The sequence below is a fragment of the Trichomonas vaginalis genome, chromosome IV (genome assembly GCF_026262505.1).
Source record: "Trichomonas vaginalis G3 chromosome IV, whole genome shotgun sequence".
Lineage (NCBI taxonomy): Eukaryota > Parabasalia > Trichomonadida > Trichomonadidae > Trichomonas > Trichomonas vaginalis.
Genome location: NC_067206.1, coordinates 25,013,565 through 25,033,005, shown reverse-complemented (window position 1 = coordinate 25,033,005; position 19,441 = coordinate 25,013,565). Strand labels below are relative to the sequence as shown.

Genomic DNA, 19,441 nt, shown 5'->3' with positions numbered 1-19,441 from the left:
AGCCTATGTTTCTTTGCAAATTTGTAAACTTCAGAAAATTGAGTGTGAGCCCAGCTCAAAATTGTGTTGATTAAAATTTTATTTTCAATTCTCATATATTGAGATAAAAGCACTTTTCCCCTACCAGATTTAAAAAATTTTGTATGATTCTGGTGTGTTATTGATAACCATATATTCATAAACATCGATTTTACTTAGTTTAAATATGATACTATGATACATCATCACTTAAGGTTTATACTCATATAAACAAATCAAAATAAAAATGATTTTATGGGTTTGAAAAGCGTTGTTTTTATAATAGCTTTCACTTCACTTTCCGGCACCCTTAATATTGATTTGTTTCAGCCATAAACTATAAAAAATATGCTTTTATTCGAGGGATAATTTCAACTCTGTCAAGAATAATTTTGCAATATTTTCAGAAGGAGCTCTTATGTCGCAAAAGAAAGAACCATCTTTCTTGTAAATAATAACAAGACAAGATAATTTCGATGACTTCGATTTCGATGACAAAACAACAGATTTATTTCCTTCAAAATCTGTCTTTGTCATCAAAGAGTTGAAGATCAATTTAGCAGTATCAACAATCTTTGAAACAGGAAGATCTGATTTCATTATTTGGCTTGAAATACATAAATCAGAAATGTCAGAAATTTGGCACTTTTCCAAAAACAAAACAGGTGAAATTCTAATTTTTCCTCTCAATACTTCTCCTTCTCCTTCTCCACCTGTTGGAATCACAACCAATTTAAGGAGTTTGTTTTCTTCACTCTCACGCGCTTGCACATGACATTTAACATCACATGAATAATTCGGATTCAGTTCACTTCTGACATTTGACATCAAAACATCGTCAATTGTAATTTCGAGGCAAGAAATGGGGAAATTAGAAGAGTTTGTGATTTTCAACTGAATGTCAACACCATCCAAGTTTTTTGTTATCGAACTGACCTCCAAAAACAAACCTTTGTGCTCACCAATAACTTTGAAATAGTTGTAACTTATGTTTTGTTTGTTTTTGAGTTCGATTTTGTTCTTTTGCATTTTGTACAAAAGTTCGTCTTGGTTGTATGGCTTGATAACAGGGAGTTCTTTGCCATTGTTGTCTCCAACATTAAATGAAATGGCTGATAATGGTGAAATCACTTCACTTTTGCCAGTTTTCACTTCACTTTTACCTTCAACTGCCAAAAGTTCATCTTTTTCATTATTTTGGATAGGTGTTAGTCTTAGTTTCTTCCTGAGATCAGGTTTAGTCTTTTCTTCAGTTTTATTTCTCTGTGGCTGCAAAATATTTCTGTTTCTTGATGTCGAAATCAAAAGGGGAGTTCCAAACAAGTCAGAACTTTCGTTTTCGAAATCTAATTCGAGAGAAGTGGACTCCTCCCTCGGATCCAATTCAATGATGGGTGTCGCAATGTCAAGTGTAGAAGGAATCTTAACTTTTAGCTGAGCACTTGGATCAACAGCTAATAATTGACTCGAATAAATTGAATTCAAACCGTCGATATCGTCAAAATCATCGAACAAGTCTATTAAAGCCTTTAGCATCGTAGCACGCTCTACAACATCAGTATACCTCGATGTCGAATAAACTGACAATCTTTCTTTCAAAATTTTACTTCTTTCCGTCATTTTTTGTAAACTGTCAGATCTTGTGTAAATTTTGAAAGCGCTTTGAATTGAATTTGCCTGGCACTCCTTATCTGTCATTTCAAATCTCTCAGAGCACAACAACCTAAAAGCAGTCTCTTCGACATCAAAATTTTTGTCACTTTTTTTAATTTCATCATCTTCAGAATTTTCTAAATTTTCTGGAGAATTTTTGAATAATGAAGAATATTCACCGAGAATGAAACAAGCAACAGAGAGGAATTCTTTGTCTGATGGTGAGAAGTCCTTTAAGTAATCGACGAGCTCTAAAACCAGAGATTTTCTTGTGCTTTTAGCACGCAAAGCCATTGTCAACAATTCTTCAGAAATTTCTTTTAATTGGACACCGTAAGAATGGATTGTTAAAAGGACATTTACGTACCATTGGTAATCTCTGAACCTAGAGTAGTTGTCGAACTTGCATATCTCAATGAGTCTTGTAACTAATGTGTCTCTAACAAGTCCTTGAGAACGTTTTTCGATCTGTTCCAAAATTGACAAAACAATTTCACCAATATTTTTGTTGTTTGCAACATTGGAAAGCAAATCGATAGCTATGAATACACAGGTCTCATCATCACTGTCAATACAATTAGTTAGCACTTTTTTGTGTATTTGTATGATGTTCTGGTTGACTTGCATTAATCTGGTGATGGAAATCAGGCCTAGGTACCTCAAATTGGGATCACTGTCTTCTATAAATGATTGAGCTCGGTCGGCTGCTGTACGAACAAGTTCGCGGTTCTTCATATTCAATTTACAAATTAAATTATTAATTTCAAAAACAACTGAGGGAGAAGATGCGAAATTGAGGACTTCTGAGACCATTGGTGTGATCTTCTCGTTGAATTTGTCTAAAGCGGACTGTTCTAACGTGGAAGCAATTGTACCAACGATAGAAATTGTTCTGTTCAAAATCCAAGGGTTTCCTTGAGAATCTGAAAAGAATTTGACTAAAGTGGGAAGTAGGGATTTGTAGTTCGATGGATTATGAATAACTAATTCGTTAAGTAAGGCGAGAATTGCTTGAATTGTTCCTCCGGGCGTAGATGAATCGGTAAGAGCGGATTTGAGGTTTAATGCTTTGATGCCTGGAACAAGGCAGTCTGGATATTTAAGACAGAGTTTGTAAAAACATGTAATAGCCTTTTGTCTGATATCATCTCGTGAATTATTGAAGTTATTGATGACGTTTGTGACGACATCTTGAGCAAAACTGGATGTAACGATCAATGGTATAAGTGTTAAGGCAAGTGATTTACGAATTGGATCAATTCCTGTTAAATCACGATTTATGCAACTAACAACCATAGTAATGACTTCTGCATCTGGTTCCCAAAACTGAGAGGCTGCGAGATACGCCATTCTCTTGACGGAATAGTTCTCACTTAGCATCAATTCGGAAATTGGGAAATCAATGTAATCGATTTTTGCGCCTTGCGTTTGTAAGAATAAAAGTTCTTGCAATGAATCTGCTTTGTCGATCTGAGTTCCTTGATTTTGGACAAGTAATTCTCGAGATTTTCTTATAGAATCGTTTAAAACTTCTTGTAAAGGGGTTCCATCGGCACTAACTTCTTCTCCTCGGCTTCTTTGGCGGGCATCGTGATATAATCTGACAAAATATTCAGCACTAGTCGCTGTGAAAGGAGAAATCATATCAAAGAAAGTTTTCTGTCTGTCAAAATGAACGTCAGAAATTTTAGGCAGATTTCCATGATTTTTTGACATGTAAAATACTATTTTTCCAATATTTCATAAAAAGTGTCAGAGTAAATTTCAAATTGAGTTTAGGAAAAAATTCAAGTTCAAGGGTAGGATTAATTACTCGTGAACAAATATTAAGCGGATCGGTAGAAATACCCGGATCCTCAACTCCTTTTGGATTCTTTCCTGATAATTTCATATTAAAATCAAGACCAGCGTTAGTTAAGACACTTCATCAAATAAAACGTATCACATTAGATTTGTCATCACAATTAGAACAGACTCATCCAGAAGTACAGAAAAGTTTTCACAAATTTGGAATTTCAAATTTGACTTTTCCCTGTTATATATTTCTTACAACATTTAATTCAACACATCGGATATCTTCAATCATTTTAACGGCTGACGATATACAAAAACAGTTAGAACAATTGCTCCCTGAAATTTCATCAGATATTTTGAATTTTTTATCGAAAAAGCCAAAGCAACCACGCGATAACACACCATATTCAAACTTCCTCAAGGTCGTTGAAGGCCTTTCCGATGACCAAGTCATTAAATTAACAGCAATAATCACTCATTTCTTTAGAGAGTCATATACAGCACAGCAAATCTTCTCAAAATGCCTTCCTTTCATATCAAGGAATGCAAACGCGTCAGAATACCTACATTCTTTCATTAAACATATTTTACAAATTCCAGAAGACAGCGCAGAAGAGGAAGAAGAAGTAAAATCACGACCGTTCAAGCGCTCAATGATCTTAAAATCAGCAATTGCGTGCGCAATGGGCGATGATATCAATCAAGAAGCTCCAATTCAACAGAATTTACCAAATTACAAAACGCCTCCTCGCATTAGAAGCGAGAAACGCGGTATGAGTTACGAACTAAAGGAAACTCAGCTCCCAGAAGGCTTCAAAGAGCAGTTATTGTTTAATACAAAATTTGTATCAGTTCCGAGTGGTTCAGAAGGCGGTAACATCGAGGGAGGTGTTGACGATCAGCTGATTATTGATCAAGAAGAGTATTTCAAGCTCACACAGTTCTATCCTGACGCTCAAGTTAAAATTTCGAGAATTGAAAAAGCCCTTTCCTTCCTTAAACACGATGATAGTAAAGTATACCCTGGATACCTCGTCCTAGCAATCAAGGATCTCTACGGACAATCATGCTGGGACGTTTTCATGGGTCTAAAAGTTGACTGGCCAAAAATATCAAAAATTCTGATAAACCGTTTTGATGAAACCCTCCGAAATTATTATATGACTGATGATATCACTTGGAGAAACTATCTGCATTATGAGAACGGTGTAATAGGCGGCCAGTTGATGACTAAAGTCCCTGAACCGAATTTGACGCTTCCAATGACGATTAATGTACAAGATCATTTGGAAAGTCTGAAGAAACTGTTACATCTCATATGTGGAATCATTAAGACATCCGAAATATCCCAAGATATTCAAAGATCTTCTGAATTATTTTTCAAAATTATCGAAAATGTGGCAAATAATGAGACAAAGATAAGATGTTATATGCCCAGAATCTTTATATCTGCCATCCAGTTGCTTCTTGCAATATTATTGGCCTTCGACGCCTTTGACAAAAAGATTCATACAATAATTGGCGAAGAATATCTGTATGATGTGAAAACGAACCTCGTATTGAATGAAATAACCGATTCTTTCCATGAGAGAATTCAGTCCCAAGAGCTAACTAAGTTTATTTCTTCAATTGAAATTCCTCGAGTGATGAAACTGCTCGTACAGTGCTTTATCTTGAGGAAACAGCAGAGGAGCTTGACGCAGTTCATCAATGCAGCATTCGGATCCTTCGAAGGCGTGACTTTGATCAAGAGAATTAAATCTTTTACAAGTATTATGCACATGTTAGTGCTGAGAGGGGAATTTGAGCCTCTAGTTGATGTTTTTGAGCAATATATGAGCGGTAGATGCAGTGAGAAGTTGTATAAAAAGAGAGTTAGAGATATTTGCCCATCAAGAGGATTATTCGCAATTTCAAACCACGGAAAGGGTGTAATAAGAGTTAGGCATGCATCAGATGGAGCTCCTATGCTAACAGTAGTTCCTGTTTTAATGATTCCACCTCCCGAATTTAATCAAAAGAAAAAAGATAATTAATATATATTTTTGTTTATAATTTTAATAAAATTTTGTAATATTACGCTGTTTATGTTAATTAATTTCATATTTTATTGAGCGGATGAATAAAGTTTCATTTTGCAAACTTCCTAAAGATTTGTTAAACAAGTGCATAACGGGAGAATGCGTCCTAATATCGAAAAATGATGGAAAGAACATAGAAATTCATTCTAAAACAGATGATACTTTATTATTTGCACTTAAAATCGAAAAAAATGAGACAAAATCAGAATTTATCTTACTACAAGACAATAATATAATCGCCTCTTTACAAATTGATGACTCCTACCGACCAGATTTAAAAAAAATTGATCCAATTAGCCACGAGACTTTACAAAAACCGAAGAAAAAGAATAAAATTATTATACTAAGTGATGTTGATGACGAGCCATTCACAAAACCTACTCCTCCACGAAAATCAAAATCATCCAACGAAAAAAGTTCAAACAAACCAGATAGTCTTATGACACTCTCTGATATTGATGATACAATACTATTTAAGTCGATAATTATGAATGCAATTAATAACACTCCTAATATAGAAGACAGTAGTGAGAAACTGAGCGCTATTAAGAATGTCGCAAAATTTATTGCTAACTCAATCAAAAATATCGAACAGTATCAAGATTATCGTAATAAGATCATTTCATCTCAAAAATCAAAAAACTACCAACAGATATGTGATGACTTAGTATCATTTTGCAATGCATTAACATAGGTGATTATATAATTACATCCAAAAAATTGTTATCACGAAATTTTGTATCTTATTGATAATAACTCATGGTTTAATATGTTCTGATACTACCACAATGATACTATTAGTTTTGCTTATTCAAGAATAATTTGTTGTTAATAATTTTTGAATTTGTATTAATAACATAAGGAAGAAGAAGTTTTTCAAAGTATTTGCAATAAGAGTTTGCTTGAAAATAAGGGTTTCGTTTTGCTAAAATTGTCACTTTTATAGCATATTTGTTTTTGGATGTTTTGCGAAACCAAAAAAAAAAAAACTATGATATACAATGTGTGTGTAAAGAAAATACTTTATTTACTAGTTAAAAATCATTTGGTATTGATCAAGTTATTTTTTCTGGATAAGATATTATATGGATAATTGGATAGAAAATACAATTATATAATCTTGTACCTGGTTTAATTAAGCTAATTGTCATCAGAAACTTGTAATTTTTATGAATTTCAGATTTTCTTTTCATTACTGCTTTTCTTAATAGGTCAAGTTCTTATTTACGTTATAAAGTATGATATTTACAAATATCAAGTTATCATGTTTTTTGAGAAATTATGAGAAACAAACAAAAATGAAAAAGATAGGAATAGCAATGAATAGTGATGTGGGTATAGAAAATGTAAGAGATATGAATGCAAAGCAATCAGTATTTAGGATATTGACCATAGATTTCGAAAAAAAATGCTGCATATTGAGCGAAAACTATGATTATATTATAAGGCTGTCATTTAAAGCATAATGAAACTATTCCCTTTTTATTTTAATCGAATAAGATAGTAAAGATTTTTGAATTAGCTAGAAACTGATGAGATGTTTTCACAAATCAGATTTTTAATCTCTATAATGCATAATTCACTCAATATCTCAATTTTGATATTGCGAGATATTTTTGCTATCGGTTTCGCAATTTTGACACAATAGCAAGAGGGTTCTATAAGCATTATTATCAACGTAGAATCTGAATATCATATCAGAAAATGTCGCAAATCTGACATTTACCCGACCAAATAGCAAAAATAATTGAATACTTTTCGCAAAAACTTTAAAAATCGATAAAAATATGAAATATAGATATTAAAGAGACTTTTTATATAATATTCATAAAGATTTTCCAAAAATATGATACCGCAAAATTAAAAAAGTGACGTCTTGAGTGGAGTCAAAGGTCGAAATTGCTAGCTAAATGTTTTTTAGCGAAATTGCGTATTGTACGTTTTTTTCGCAAAACGAAACCCTTATTGAAAATGAATGGAAGCGCTTTTATCATTGAAAGAATTTTCATCAGATTAATAAGCAAAAAGAGATATAGCATGAACATCTACTATTTAGTTATTCCACGTGATGTATTCATGATCACTTTGCACCAAAAAATATTTTCTCCATCTTTTTTTTCTTCATAAAACCGGAAAGTAGCATGAAACAATCGCTTGCAATAGAGCAATTTATTTATACAGTTTTTAGGCGTACGCATTTTTTATCAATAGAAAAAAATGTAAATCATAGAAATTTTTTGAATGTTTCTCAATTTCTAGCAAATATCGGTAGAAAATGATGGGTGATGTAATAATACTATTTGTACCTTGTACAATATAAATACTCGATATTTGGGCGTTCGGGTCAGATCTTCAGAAAAATTTGAGATTATCTTAGGCCCAAAAGCTCTCAAAATTATAATTTGATCTTATACATAGAGAGTAGTTCTAATTATGCACATGTACAATGAATATCGATTTCTCCAATACATTCAAAATTGAATATTTTGATAATTTTATGATTTATTTCAAATTTTCACTTCATTTTTAAACAAACAAAGACAAATAGATGAACTCTATAGCAGCTAATGGAGTTACAGTACACTTCCACGTTAGAGTGTCCACAGCCTTCGGTCAAGAAGTTCTCATTTCCGGAAATATTCCAGAATTAGGAAATTGGGATGCAGAAAAGGCAATCAAAATGCAATTTGAGCAAAACTTAGACTACTGGACAGCAAATGTTGAAATTCCAAAGTCAAAGGAACAAAGAGTTGTCGAATACAAATACATTATTTCCAATGGCGATAACAAACAGTGGGAACCAGAACAGAACCACAAACTTGTATTAGGCGAGATCAACGAAAACGTCATCATCAATGTTGAAGACCACTTCCACTGGAGAGATAATGTTCTTGACGCCTTCAGCCGTGCAACATTTGTTGGTGCAATCAACTCAAGAGAAAGCCCAGTCAAAAGCGAGCCAATTTCCGTCAAGCAGACAGGAGATGCGATCCAAACATATTTCACAACAAATTGCCCATACGTCAGACCAAATCAAGTCCTCAGAATCGTTGGTAATGTCCCAGAACTCGGCAATTGGGATCCAAAGAAATCATTGGTTCTAGCAGATGGTTGCTTCCCAATTTGGACAGGAAACAAAGTTTTCGCAAAATCTTCCTTTCCATTCGAATACAAGTACGTCATTGAGAACAAGGACAACAACACATTCATTTGGGAAGATTGCGAGAACAGAATTTGCCCAACTCCTGTTTCGGCTGATGGCAAGATCATGAACTACGTCCAAGATTGGTTCGTCAGTCCAAACAAAGACTTGTTCAAGGGAATGGGCATTTACGTTCCTCTCTTCTCCCTTAGAACAAACGAATCCCAGGGCATTGGTTCATACACAGATCTCAAGAAGTGTGTCGATGCTTGCAATAAGATGGGTGCTTCTCTTATCCAGTTACTTCCAATCAATGATACAACAGAGAAGGGAGAATGGTGCGATTCTTATCCATACCGCCAAGTTTCTTGCTTCGCTTTGCATCCAGTTTACATTGATCTTCTTGCTATTACAAGCAAACTTCCAGCAGCAATGAAGAAAGAAATCATCGAGGCCAAGGAGAAGTTCGAGAAATTCGAGCAAGTTGAATATCCAGAAGTTTTCGCTTTCAAGATGAAATATCTCAAGCAAATCTTCAAACTCGAGAAGAATGAGTTCGCCAAGAATGATCTCGAGAAATTCCTCAAGAAGAATGGATCATGGTTGAAGCCATACGCTCTCTTCTGCCTCCTCAGAGATGAATACAAGACAACAGAGTTCCGCAAGTGGCCAAAGTATTCAACAATCACTCCAGCTGAACTCGAAGAAGCCTGCGAAAAGAAGAAGAACGAATTACTCGAGATCTACTGGATCCAATATGTTGCTGACAAGCAATTCGAGGAATCATACGATTACGCAACCAAGAATCATGTTGCTCTTAAGGGAGATCTTCCAATTGGTGTTAACATCAACTCTGTTGAGTGCTGGGCCTTCCCACAACTCTTCAGGCTCCACATGTGCGCTGGCGCTCCTCCTGATGATTTCTCATCTGATGGCCAGAACTGGGGATTCCCAACATACGACTGGGAAGCAATGGAAAAGGATGGATTCTCATGGTGGCGTTCAAGACTCACAAGAATGGCTGAACTCTATCACCAACTCAGAGTTGACCACATCCTTGGCTTCTTCAGAATTTGGGAAGTTCCACGTGAAACATGCGTCAGAGGTCTTCTTGGACATTTCTTCCCATCTGTTCCATTCTCACGCGATGAACTCAATGGAATGGGTCTTTGGGACATTGACAGACTCACAAAGCCATACATCAGATGGCACATCCTTTGCGAGAAGTTCCAAGGTGATGCCGAATATGTTTCACATAAATATTTCAACAGCAAAGGCTGGAACGCTCAAGACGACTACTACGAGTTCAAGCCAGAGTACGATAATGAGAAGAAGGTTCTTCAGGCTCTTGAGAATGATAAGACACTCTCTGATGAGAAGCGCGAGCACTTCAAGTATTGCCTCTTCCAGCTTATTGGCAACGTCATTCTCATCGAAGATCCAGAGAGAAAGGGATTCTACCACATGAGAACAGAAGTCATCAAAGATCATGTCGAAGCCACAAAGGAAGGACCGATAGTTTACGTTTCATCATCATGGAACGAACTCGATGAAGGACTCAAGCAGCGCGTTAAAGAAGAAGCTCACAAGTTCTTCTACGAGAGAATGACAAATCTTTGGGTACAAAAGGCTCAACCAAAGCTCAACGTTCTCAAGAATGCAACAAAGATGCTCATCTGCGGTGAAGATCTTGGTCAAATCACAGCAGGCATCATTAGAGCTATTGATGAATCAGCCATCCTTTCTCTTCATGTCCAGAGAATGTCAAAGATTCCAGAAGAAGATTTCGATGATTTCCACAAATTCGGATATCTTTCAGTCGCTTGCCCATCAACACATGATACATCATCACTCCGCGGATGGTGGGAGGAGACAAAGGCTACAAGAGAGAACTTCTGGTACAATATTCTCCGTAGACATGATGCCTGCCCAGAAACACTTTCTCCAGAAGTACAAGAGGATATCCTCAAGCAGAACATCTGGTCCAACTCAATGTGGGCCATCTTCCTTCTACAGGATATCACTTCAATCTTCCCAGAGTTGAGACTTCAGTCTGCTGAAGCTGAAAGAATCAACATTCCAGCAGATCCAAATCATAAGTGGCGCTATCGCTATCCATACAAGCTTGAAGAGCTTATTGCAAATGATAAACTTAACAACCACGTAATGCAGCTTGTCCGTGATTCCCACAGAATCTAATGAATTTCATGTTCATTTTTAAGTAAAATAATCTTTTATTTTCTTAAATAGCTTGCAATTTTTAAAGATAATATAGTTGAATTTATGAGTTATATAGAATTGGAACCATATTTGAGATATTTCAAACAAGGTGAAAATTGCATACGAATACTTATTGGGATCCTTCTGCCTATACTCTGATCATTTCTTAATTATTGATTCAGAATGTACAAAATATGAGGATAAATTCTAAATTCATTGAAAATGAATAAGTGGCGGTATATCTGGTTGTACTTCTCAAATTCCACTTTTTTCCTAGTTATAACAATAGGTTATCTCTTCTTGTTTATTAATCTACCATATAACCTATTTGTACTACCATATATATTAAAAATACGCTTTTTTAATCAAACAATATATCTCTATTTACTAACAGTTTAAAATTTCATATTTTTCAAAAAAAAATAAAGGTGACCAAACTATTTTTTGAAAGTCCGCCATAACTTTAATGGTACTATTTCAGCGTGTACAATGAATACAAAAATTCTAAGAGTGCCACATAAAATAGTACTTTAGACTTGAGTTAATGCTACCAAGCAAATGTTAAAAAGATGACTTTAGTGTTTTGATAATCAAAGATTAAAATCATTATTGTCTAAATCAATAATCATAACGACAGAAGTTAATGTTTTTTCATCAGTGCTTTAAATCCACTTTTAAAAGTATACCTCAAAAATCAAAATATCAAAAAAAATTGGCCGATAGGTTTGACTTTAATTTTTGTCTGCTTTTATGATTTGATATGGATGTTATAATTTTAAAAGTTGAGCCAAATTCACCAATAGATTTTTGAGATTTGCAAATACTCAATAATTTTCAGCGTGTTATCTTTTATTAAAAGAACTATTTGGTTTCAGTATCATATAAATTGATATTTACTTTCTATTTGAACCTTCATTTAGCTAATGATTTAGTAATACAGATTTCATCTAATCCTTATAAGAGAATTTTGAATTTGTTATAATAAAAAAACAAACAGATATAGCTTACACTTCTATAATAAAGATACCTTTTATAGAAATCAGTATGAAATGTGTTTTGGCTTATTGGAAGCATATCAGACATAATCGCCATAATCAAAAAATCTATATACCAAATAAGTAATAAATTTGTCGATATAGATTTTCCATAAAATTAGTTTTTAGTCTGATCTTAAAATAAATTTAATTTTTTATAAAAAAAATCACATTTAAAAGTACCTTTTTAGTAGCTCGAAATCCTGTTGGTGGATTTCGGGCGTACTTCAAAATTAGCTTTTCTTCTACATATGCAAGCTATATTTTAAATATGGAGCAAATCGGATCGGCGAAAGGAGTTTAGTTACCTTTAAAAAAATACAACTTATAGTTCATTTTTTTCATATTCACTCTTAGGGTAAAAATTAATAATCTTTGAAATACTTTCTGCGTCGCAATAGTTCATACAAACAGATGATTTGTCGAATGTTCCCTCCACTATTTGTTTTGCAAGGCTATCGCAACCTTCGTTAGACAATAATATGTAATCATCTTCTATTGTATCAGCTGCATTCCTGGCTATTGCATAAGTGAGGAAACTTTGAAATTGGATCATGTCGCGGGTTCTGAATTTTTGTTTTATTTGCTCCTGCACTATTGGAAACTCCTTCATTGCCTCGTTAAACAATTTAAGGGTATAAGGGAAGGAAGTATGAGCGTAATTAAATTTTGGAGTTGGAAATCTAGGGTATTTGGTTTGAATGAGTTCAAAAGCCTTGAACATACCATGGAAATATATTTGGCCATTATTATTTGGCTCACAGTTCAAGCCAAATCGAAACCTTCTTGTAATTGTTGTTTTATGTTTATCAATTTGAATGATTGGTCTGTCGTTATTAAAATAGTATAATTTCGAAATATTTTTGGTCTAAAAAAAGTCATCATCTTCAATAATAAATTTATTTGCTAAACCTGGGATTCTATTGATGCCGAATTGTATAGAATTGCTATTGAATAATGCTGCATCGTTACCAAACAAGGTTTTATGGGAGACGAAATTTATTTTTGTATTTGTAAAATTCATCCAGTACGGATATTGATCATCGGTGATAATGTGTATTTTGTTAATCCATGGTATGTGGTAGCTTGCGGTTCTCAATGACAGTAAAAATTCTTGAACTTCTTCTCTTGGCATACCTTCAGGTTTATTCGATTCAAACTTCTGTTTCCAGACAGGATCATAACCGTTAACCCATAAATATATTAAATCTATCTTTTCATCGTTATAAAATGAAAAACCTATACTATTTGTTATTAAATACAGACAAAAAATGACGAGCATTGCCAGAGCATTCAATCTTTCTAAATAATGTAGAACAGAATCAGTGCTGAGATCAATTTTTATCATTGGAAAATTCTCGAAGAAAAGTTATTTCAGAGGTATTTTGAATTACCTCACTCAATAGTTTCATGATGGGTTAAATCAGAAAATTGAAAATCATATCATGTGTTTATAGGCTTAAATACATAATCCTATAAAAGTATAAAACCTTAATCCTGTCAATAAATTTGCCTTAATTTTTAAGAAATTATGATACATTTAAAATAGACTCATAAGTAATCAGATCATTTTTTTTTGAAAAAAGTAACTTGTGATCAAACCAAAAAAAACTCGCCGAAGAATTATTGCTAACTAAGTTTTTACTATATGCAAAAAAAGGTACATTCACTAGGCGATAACAGTAAAATGGGATGCAAATAGGATAAATAGCATCCCTATATAGTGCCTAACAATATTTATACGGGCCAAAAAAATTTGGCTAGAGATTTGGCGAGTTATAAAACTTAGAAAATTGAGAGGGATTTTTATTTTTGAATTTTTTTTGGAAAGTTAAAATTGCGATTAAAAATCGATTTCCAGGAGAACTAAGCATCTCATCATATATTTAAATCGATAAAAATATTAAATAATAGTTGAATAGTATAACAACGTGAAATTATGGCTGAATCTACAGAAAAAATGAACATATTTGACATTTTTGAAAATTCATACGTTAGATGGTGACAGACTCATAAACTATACTTTAGCTAAGATTGATATATGGTTTCAACAACACATGGTTAAAATCGTAAAAATATTTTAGATTTCAAAAAGATATATATGGTAATATAATGGAACAAAGTCAACAAATAGCATGTTAAATATGTTATAATTAACTTTTTATTAGATCCAATAGTAGATATCGAATGGTTTCCAGCTTTATGGTTAAATATTTTCTTTTCGAGCTTCTCTTTAACTGTTGTATTAAGGTTGTAAATTTTTGATGCTAGAAACTATGGAATCTTCTTTGTTGCTGCATTTTTCTTGAGAGTTCTTGCAATTTCGAATAGATCTGCGCATTGTATGAAATGGAGGCTTTAAAATATCTTGAAAACAGAATAGGACTGCTTTTCCAAAGGAATGCTTACTTGTAAATCAGAGAGTTTCAAAATTGACAGCAAGATTATCATCATAACTTTTGATTTTGCTGCGAAAAAGGAAGACAAGTAATTAACAAATCATTTACTGTTGTTCATCAAAAGAAGAAAACTTTGATAACAACTAATGATGATAAAATCAAGCTATCTTTTAATATTTTAAATTGATAAGACATTCAAAATATTTGAATGGTTTAAAATATTTTCTTTTAATTTCTATAAGATATTATCATGATTATATAATAAAATTTAAATTTTTATTCAAAAAGGCAATATTTCAAACTTTTAATTTCAAAAATCTTAATTCTGCAATAAGTGTATTTAATTGTAGCAAATTTAATGATCCTTCGTCATGCTTAGCAATTTGGAACTCATAAATTAATGATTTCTTCAAGTAAAATTCTGCATTATTTCAAAAGTCAATAATTCTCTAGTAACTTTTCTTCAAACCCTAACCATTATATTATATGTATAATGGAGAATAATTGCAAAGAAAGATAGCCGAATTTACTGGGTAGTTCTTGTGATGCGAAATAATTGCAAATTAACACCTAGTTTTAACAGCATCAATCTCTTTTTGCTCTCATTTAAATGCATCCGCACACTTTAATTTTGAAATATAAGAGTTTTGGAAATTATCAAATTTATCTGCTCAAATACTATAGATCTTCATAAGTGTTAATAGAATCATTAGCCTTACATATAGTGTTTAATATAATGATGCACATTATACTGGGATTCATTCCTTATTCATCTAGTTATTATAAGATTTACAACCCCATGAAAATTTAAAATTTTGTCAAAAATAGTGAATGTACCTTTATGCAAAATATTTTGAGAAATGAATTAAATATTCCTTCACAAACGTTAAAAGTTCTGAAAATTTGAATGCTTTCAAACATTTTTTTTTTCATACATCAGCAATAACATCTGTGATAGCACTATTTATTGTCGGAATAAGCGTTATTTAACAATTAATACAATGCGTGATCAATTTGGATTGATTTCATACTTTAATCAGCTAGCATTTGCATGACTTGTGTTAAATCCTATTAAATGCACAGCTTATTATTTTTCATCAAAAAGAATTTCATAAAATACTTCATTATTCTTCAAAATACTAAAATATTATATTATTCATATTTCAACTACTGAGCATTTAAGAATTTAATACTAATCAACAGTAAAAACTGAATTTTTCCAAATTTCCAAAATAACAAACTTGGCATTTCTTCATATTGAATAACTGCATTCATTCGTTGTGAATACACTTCATGAATTATGTAAAGTATATGCTTTATTCATAATATTGAATGAAAAATTATTCCATAAAACACTCATTTCAAGCCTGAAAATTCGTCCAAAGATGGTTTTAATCTAAACATATATACTACATGACTAATAGATCATTAGTCAAAAACTCAATGGGAAAAAAAATACCAAAAGAAAAATTGCATCCTTAGGAAAAAAAATTGAATTTTTTTCAAAAAAATAAATGCCTCGTAAAACATCGAATACCTATTCATCACATAAAGACTTAGAAGAGATATCAAAAAGTATCACATCTATTCTCACGCACAAGCACTCTTCTCTCAGTCTTAGCTATCTTTATAATTGCATGAACAATTTAGTTAATAATTCATGCACGAACAAGCTTCGAGACACACTCCAAAATCATCTTGACAAACAGTTTTCTAAGCAGTACAACAGTTTGTCCAAAACAGCTCTTGTCAACCCTTTAGTTATAAAATTTTCCAAACATTGCTCATATTTTGCCTCATTTTTAAAGATATTGCCAAAGCTTTACAGTAGATATGATGAATCATTAGCAGAAAATTCTGAATATCGAACAGAAAAGATTTTGTTTACAAAATTTAAGGAGAAAGTTCTTAATCAGACAAAAGTTGTTGATCTAATCATCAAATCAATGATTGATGTTATCGAAGATGCCAGAACAAACAGAATTGTCTCAGGAACAGCAAATTTGAGGCAAATCATTGAATTATTCTATGAATACAAGAATTCCAACTGTGATAGAAGCATATTTGAGAATTTTATGGCCAGTCTCAAGGAATCTACGAAGAAAAAGTACGAAAATGAATATAATTCCTCAGAAAACTTTGTAGAGTTCCTTAAACGCATTAAAGAGCTTCTTGATTTTGAAGAAAACCTTCTTCTCAAAGCCATTTTCAAAGATGAAGAGGATGTCAACGAGATTTTAATGATTGCTCATGAAAGTGCCATTTTCAAGAACACAGAGACATTTGCCAACCAGAAAGACTTCCAAGTACCTCCGATCTACTCTGCTCTTCAAGACAAGAACCTTCTTCGCTGGTTAATTCGCGATAGTTATCTCAGATTCCACCAAAAGAATCATATAATGTGCGAATTCATTCCGAAGATCTGCGAGTTCATGACAAAGGACATAAAGAGCTTCGAGCCGAAGTTTTCCGACCACATGAAATTAAATGATAAAATTACTCAAATCCACGAGATCATTAAGAAGGTTTTATCCCAGACCGAGCCATTTGAGTTTGTTTTCTGCAGCCAGGAGCACATGAGGAAGAAATCCGACGATCCAAATTTCGATATGGAAAAAGAAGCTCGCGAAAAGTTCGAAAAAGCCATCACAGCTGGCTGGAACATACCTGCGTTCAACATTGTCGAGAACTTCGTCCAATACATCGATTTCCACATCAAAAACGAGAAAAAACGCTTAAGTAAGACGGAAAACGAGAATTTTGAGCGAACATGTGCCCGATTTTTCAGATATACAGAGGACAAAGTTGGTTTCTGCACCACTTACGAGCAAGCCTTGTTACAAAGACTCATTAAATTTTTGACAAAATTTGATGCCGAAGAAAGGATGATGATTGAAACCATTTCGAAGGAGAAACAGCCAGAATTCATGAAAGGCTACAAAGATCTCAAAGCCTGCATTGACAATTCCGCGCAAATTGATGATGATTTCAAGAAACAGATCATGAACACCAAAATCGAGTGGCCGGATGGAATGAGGGAAGTACAGTTCAGTCCCATTGTTTTTAACAAGAACCATTACAAGTTGTATATAATTGAACAGACGAAAATTCCAGAATTTCTCAGTCCTGTACATGACAGATTTATACAGTTTTACCAAGAGAAGAACAAGAGCATGACACTAATGTTGTTAGCTGATACATCAACTGTACAGTCCAAATGGAGAATCCCTAAGAACTCTAAGTCAAACAAACCAGAAACTTATGTTTTGACAACTGACATTTTGACATCAAAAATTTTATCTTATTTACACAAAAATCAGACTGAAAAAGTCAGTGTCCAAGACATAATCATGTACACACAGGAAGAGAAACCACTGGTAAAGAAGTGCATTGCTAAATTACTTGGCTTACAGATCTGTGTTCGTGAGAAAACAGTGAAAACAACTGAGAAACAACAGCAACAACAACTGTCTGATACTGATTTGATCATGATGAATAAGGAATTCCACATGAATGGAGATATCAAGAGAATCGTTATCCCTACTTGCATCAGTGTACAGAAACAGAACAAACAGATAGTAACAGCTGAAACAGAATCAGAGAAAGTAAATACAACAAAGGCGTTCATCGTCAGAACTCTCAAACAAATGAATACAATTGATACTGATGATTTGATCAATTTGACAATCGATTACTTGAGAAGATTCTTCGTCGCGGATAAGGAATTCATTAAAAAGATCCTCGGTGAACTCGATAATGATGGTACTTACTTCAAGAAACTTGATAAGGGAATGTTGGAGTACATTAGATAAAAATAAACAATTTTTTATTATTATTTTTTGGAATTTATAGAATTTTTTTTAAGGGTGCACTTACCACCTTCTGGCATGCTATGAAAAAATCAACATATCTTTCATAGCATAAAATTAAGTACTATATAGTGATTTATATTTACTTTCTCCTGACCAAAAATATTAACTTTTGACATGAGAATATTGTGATAGAATACATGTGTGTCAAAAAAATTGAGAGAATGTCAGAAAGGGGTAAGTGCACCCTTAAGTATTGTTTATGTTCTTTATCCTGATTCATATATATATATTATAAGGAAGATCTTATGGCATTCCAAACGGGAACCGCGGTTGGTTACCATGGATTTCCGTCACCGGTCACATTTTAAAGATTTTTAAAGCCTTATAAAAATATGCTTTGTAAATCATTTTTTGTAAATCGGCAAAAATTTGGTAATTTTCTTCAACTAATAAATCTGCGAATAGCATTTATAATACAAGAACAATCTTTTAAAATGCGTTTGATTCATTTTTGTATAATTTCATATAGGCACATATATTCTTCCGGGACTTTCCGTGATTTTACCGTAAAATCATTAGTTTACACCAATTTTCCCGTATTTTGAATAGTTTACTGCACTTTTTCTGTAAAATTGAGTTACGGGAATCCGCAAAATTTCCGGACCTCATTTTTCATAGAATATAATAATAATATTTGATAAAAAGATATATTATTATATTTTTGATTTTTGAATTACGGAAAAAGTGAATTGATAACTTGATTTTTTTATATGGTTAATTTTTCAAATGATATTATGAAGATCTAAAATATTAAAAGTAAAAAATTGAATTACGGAAAAAGTGAGGTCAAAAGTGAAATAAATTTGCAGAACAATTTTCATTGAAATAAGCTTTATTTTTCATTATTAATAACAATGCTGTAATAAACAGAAATTCATCAAAAGTGACAGCTCTCAATTTTTTGACATTTGTAAATTCTAAATTGAATGAGAAAAATGAAATAATACTAAGCATAATACAATATTCTAGATTTAATTATAATTAGGAAAAAGTTAGTTTTGAGAGTACTTTTCATAGGCATATAGAATGAAATCTTCTGAAAAATAATATCACATAAACTCATATTATTTTCTAATATATAACTATTTTATATAAAAATCAAATTCAATGATCTTAAAAGCGAAGGATAAACCTCAAAATTTACGAATATAATGAGTGGGAATATAATGCTTATCTATCATAAAACCATATGAAATATCAATTTTTGCTTTACGCCTAATTTTTGACG

The 19,441-nt window shown here is 32.7% G+C and overlaps 6 protein-coding genes across 6 annotated transcripts, besides 10 other annotated features; 4 read left to right on the top strand and 2 right to left on the bottom strand.

The window, feature by feature from the left end:
- Positions 1 to 307: 307 nt before the first annotated feature.
- Positions 308 to 328: a mobile genetic element.
- Positions 308 to 328: a terminal%2Cinverted (terminal inverted repeat of tvBac_61I transposon ID:TVAGG3_0163970).
- Positions 329 to 372: 44 nt separating this feature from the next.
- Positions 373 to 3,387, bottom strand: TVAGG3_0163960 (delta adaptin-related family; the record flags this gene model as incomplete). The annotated part of the gene is made up of 1 exon (XM_001313890.1): positions 373 to 3,387. The coding sequence occupies one exon, from the start codon at positions 3,385 to 3,387 to the stop codon at positions 373 to 375; it is 3,015 nt and encodes a 1,004-aa protein (XP_001313892.1).
- Positions 3,388 to 4,118: 731 nt separating this feature from the next.
- On the top strand, positions 4,119 to 5,501 carry TVAGG3_0163950 (uncharacterized protein; the record flags this gene model as incomplete). The annotated part of the gene is made up of 1 exon (XM_001313891.1): positions 4,119 to 5,501. The coding sequence occupies one exon, from the start codon at positions 4,119 to 4,121 to the stop codon at positions 5,499 to 5,501; it is 1,383 nt and encodes a 460-aa protein (XP_001313893.1).
- An 82-nt stretch (positions 5,502 to 5,583) lies between these two features.
- Positions 5,584 to 6,240, top strand: TVAGG3_0163940 (uncharacterized protein; the record flags this gene model as incomplete). Its single annotated transcript, XM_001313892.1, has 1 exon — positions 5,584 to 6,240. One exon carries the CDS (start codon positions 5,584 to 5,586, stop codon positions 6,238 to 6,240), a length of 657 nt encoding a protein of 218 aa, XP_001313894.1.
- Positions 6,241 to 8,046: 1,806 nt separating this feature from the next.
- Positions 8,047 to 10,935, top strand: TVAGG3_0163930 (heteropolysaccharide binding; the record flags this gene model as incomplete). Its single annotated transcript, XM_001313893.2, has 1 exon — positions 8,095 to 10,887. The coding sequence occupies one exon, from the start codon at positions 8,095 to 8,097 to the stop codon at positions 10,885 to 10,887; it is 2,793 nt and encodes a 930-aa protein (XP_001313895.1).
- A 397-nt stretch (positions 10,936 to 11,332) lies between these two features.
- Positions 11,333 to 12,254: a mobile genetic element.
- Positions 12,255 to 12,267: 13 nt separating this feature from the next.
- On the bottom strand, positions 12,268 to 12,666 carry TVAGG3_0163910 (uncharacterized protein; the record flags this gene model as incomplete). Its single annotated transcript, XM_001313894.1, has 1 exon — positions 12,268 to 12,666. The coding sequence occupies one exon, from the start codon at positions 12,664 to 12,666 to the stop codon at positions 12,268 to 12,270; it is 399 nt and encodes a 132-aa protein (XP_001313896.1).
- Positions 12,667 to 13,595: 929 nt separating this feature from the next.
- Positions 13,596 to 15,182: a mobile genetic element.
- Positions 15,183 to 15,845: 663 nt separating this feature from the next.
- TVAGG3_0163890 (Cullin family) lies at positions 15,846 to 18,186 on the top strand (the record flags this gene model as incomplete). Its single annotated transcript, XM_001313895.1, has 1 exon — positions 15,856 to 18,153. The coding sequence occupies one exon, from the start codon at positions 15,856 to 15,858 to the stop codon at positions 18,151 to 18,153; it is 2,298 nt and encodes a 765-aa protein (XP_001313897.1).
- A 15-nt stretch (positions 18,187 to 18,201) lies between these two features.
- Positions 18,202 to 18,233: a mobile genetic element.
- Positions 18,202 to 18,233: a terminal%2Cinverted (terminal inverted repeat of tvBac_53III transposon ID:TVAGG3_0163880).
- A 137-nt stretch (positions 18,234 to 18,370) lies between these two features.
- Positions 18,371 to 18,403: a mobile genetic element.
- Positions 18,371 to 18,403: a terminal%2Cinverted (terminal inverted repeat of tvBac_53III transposon ID:TVAGG3_0163870).
- Positions 18,404 to 19,073: 670 nt separating this feature from the next.
- Positions 19,074 to 19,110: a mobile genetic element.
- Positions 19,074 to 19,110: a terminal%2Cinverted (terminal inverted repeat of Banshee-A3 transposon ID:TVAGG3_0163860).
- Positions 19,111 to 19,441: the final 331 nt, after the last annotated feature.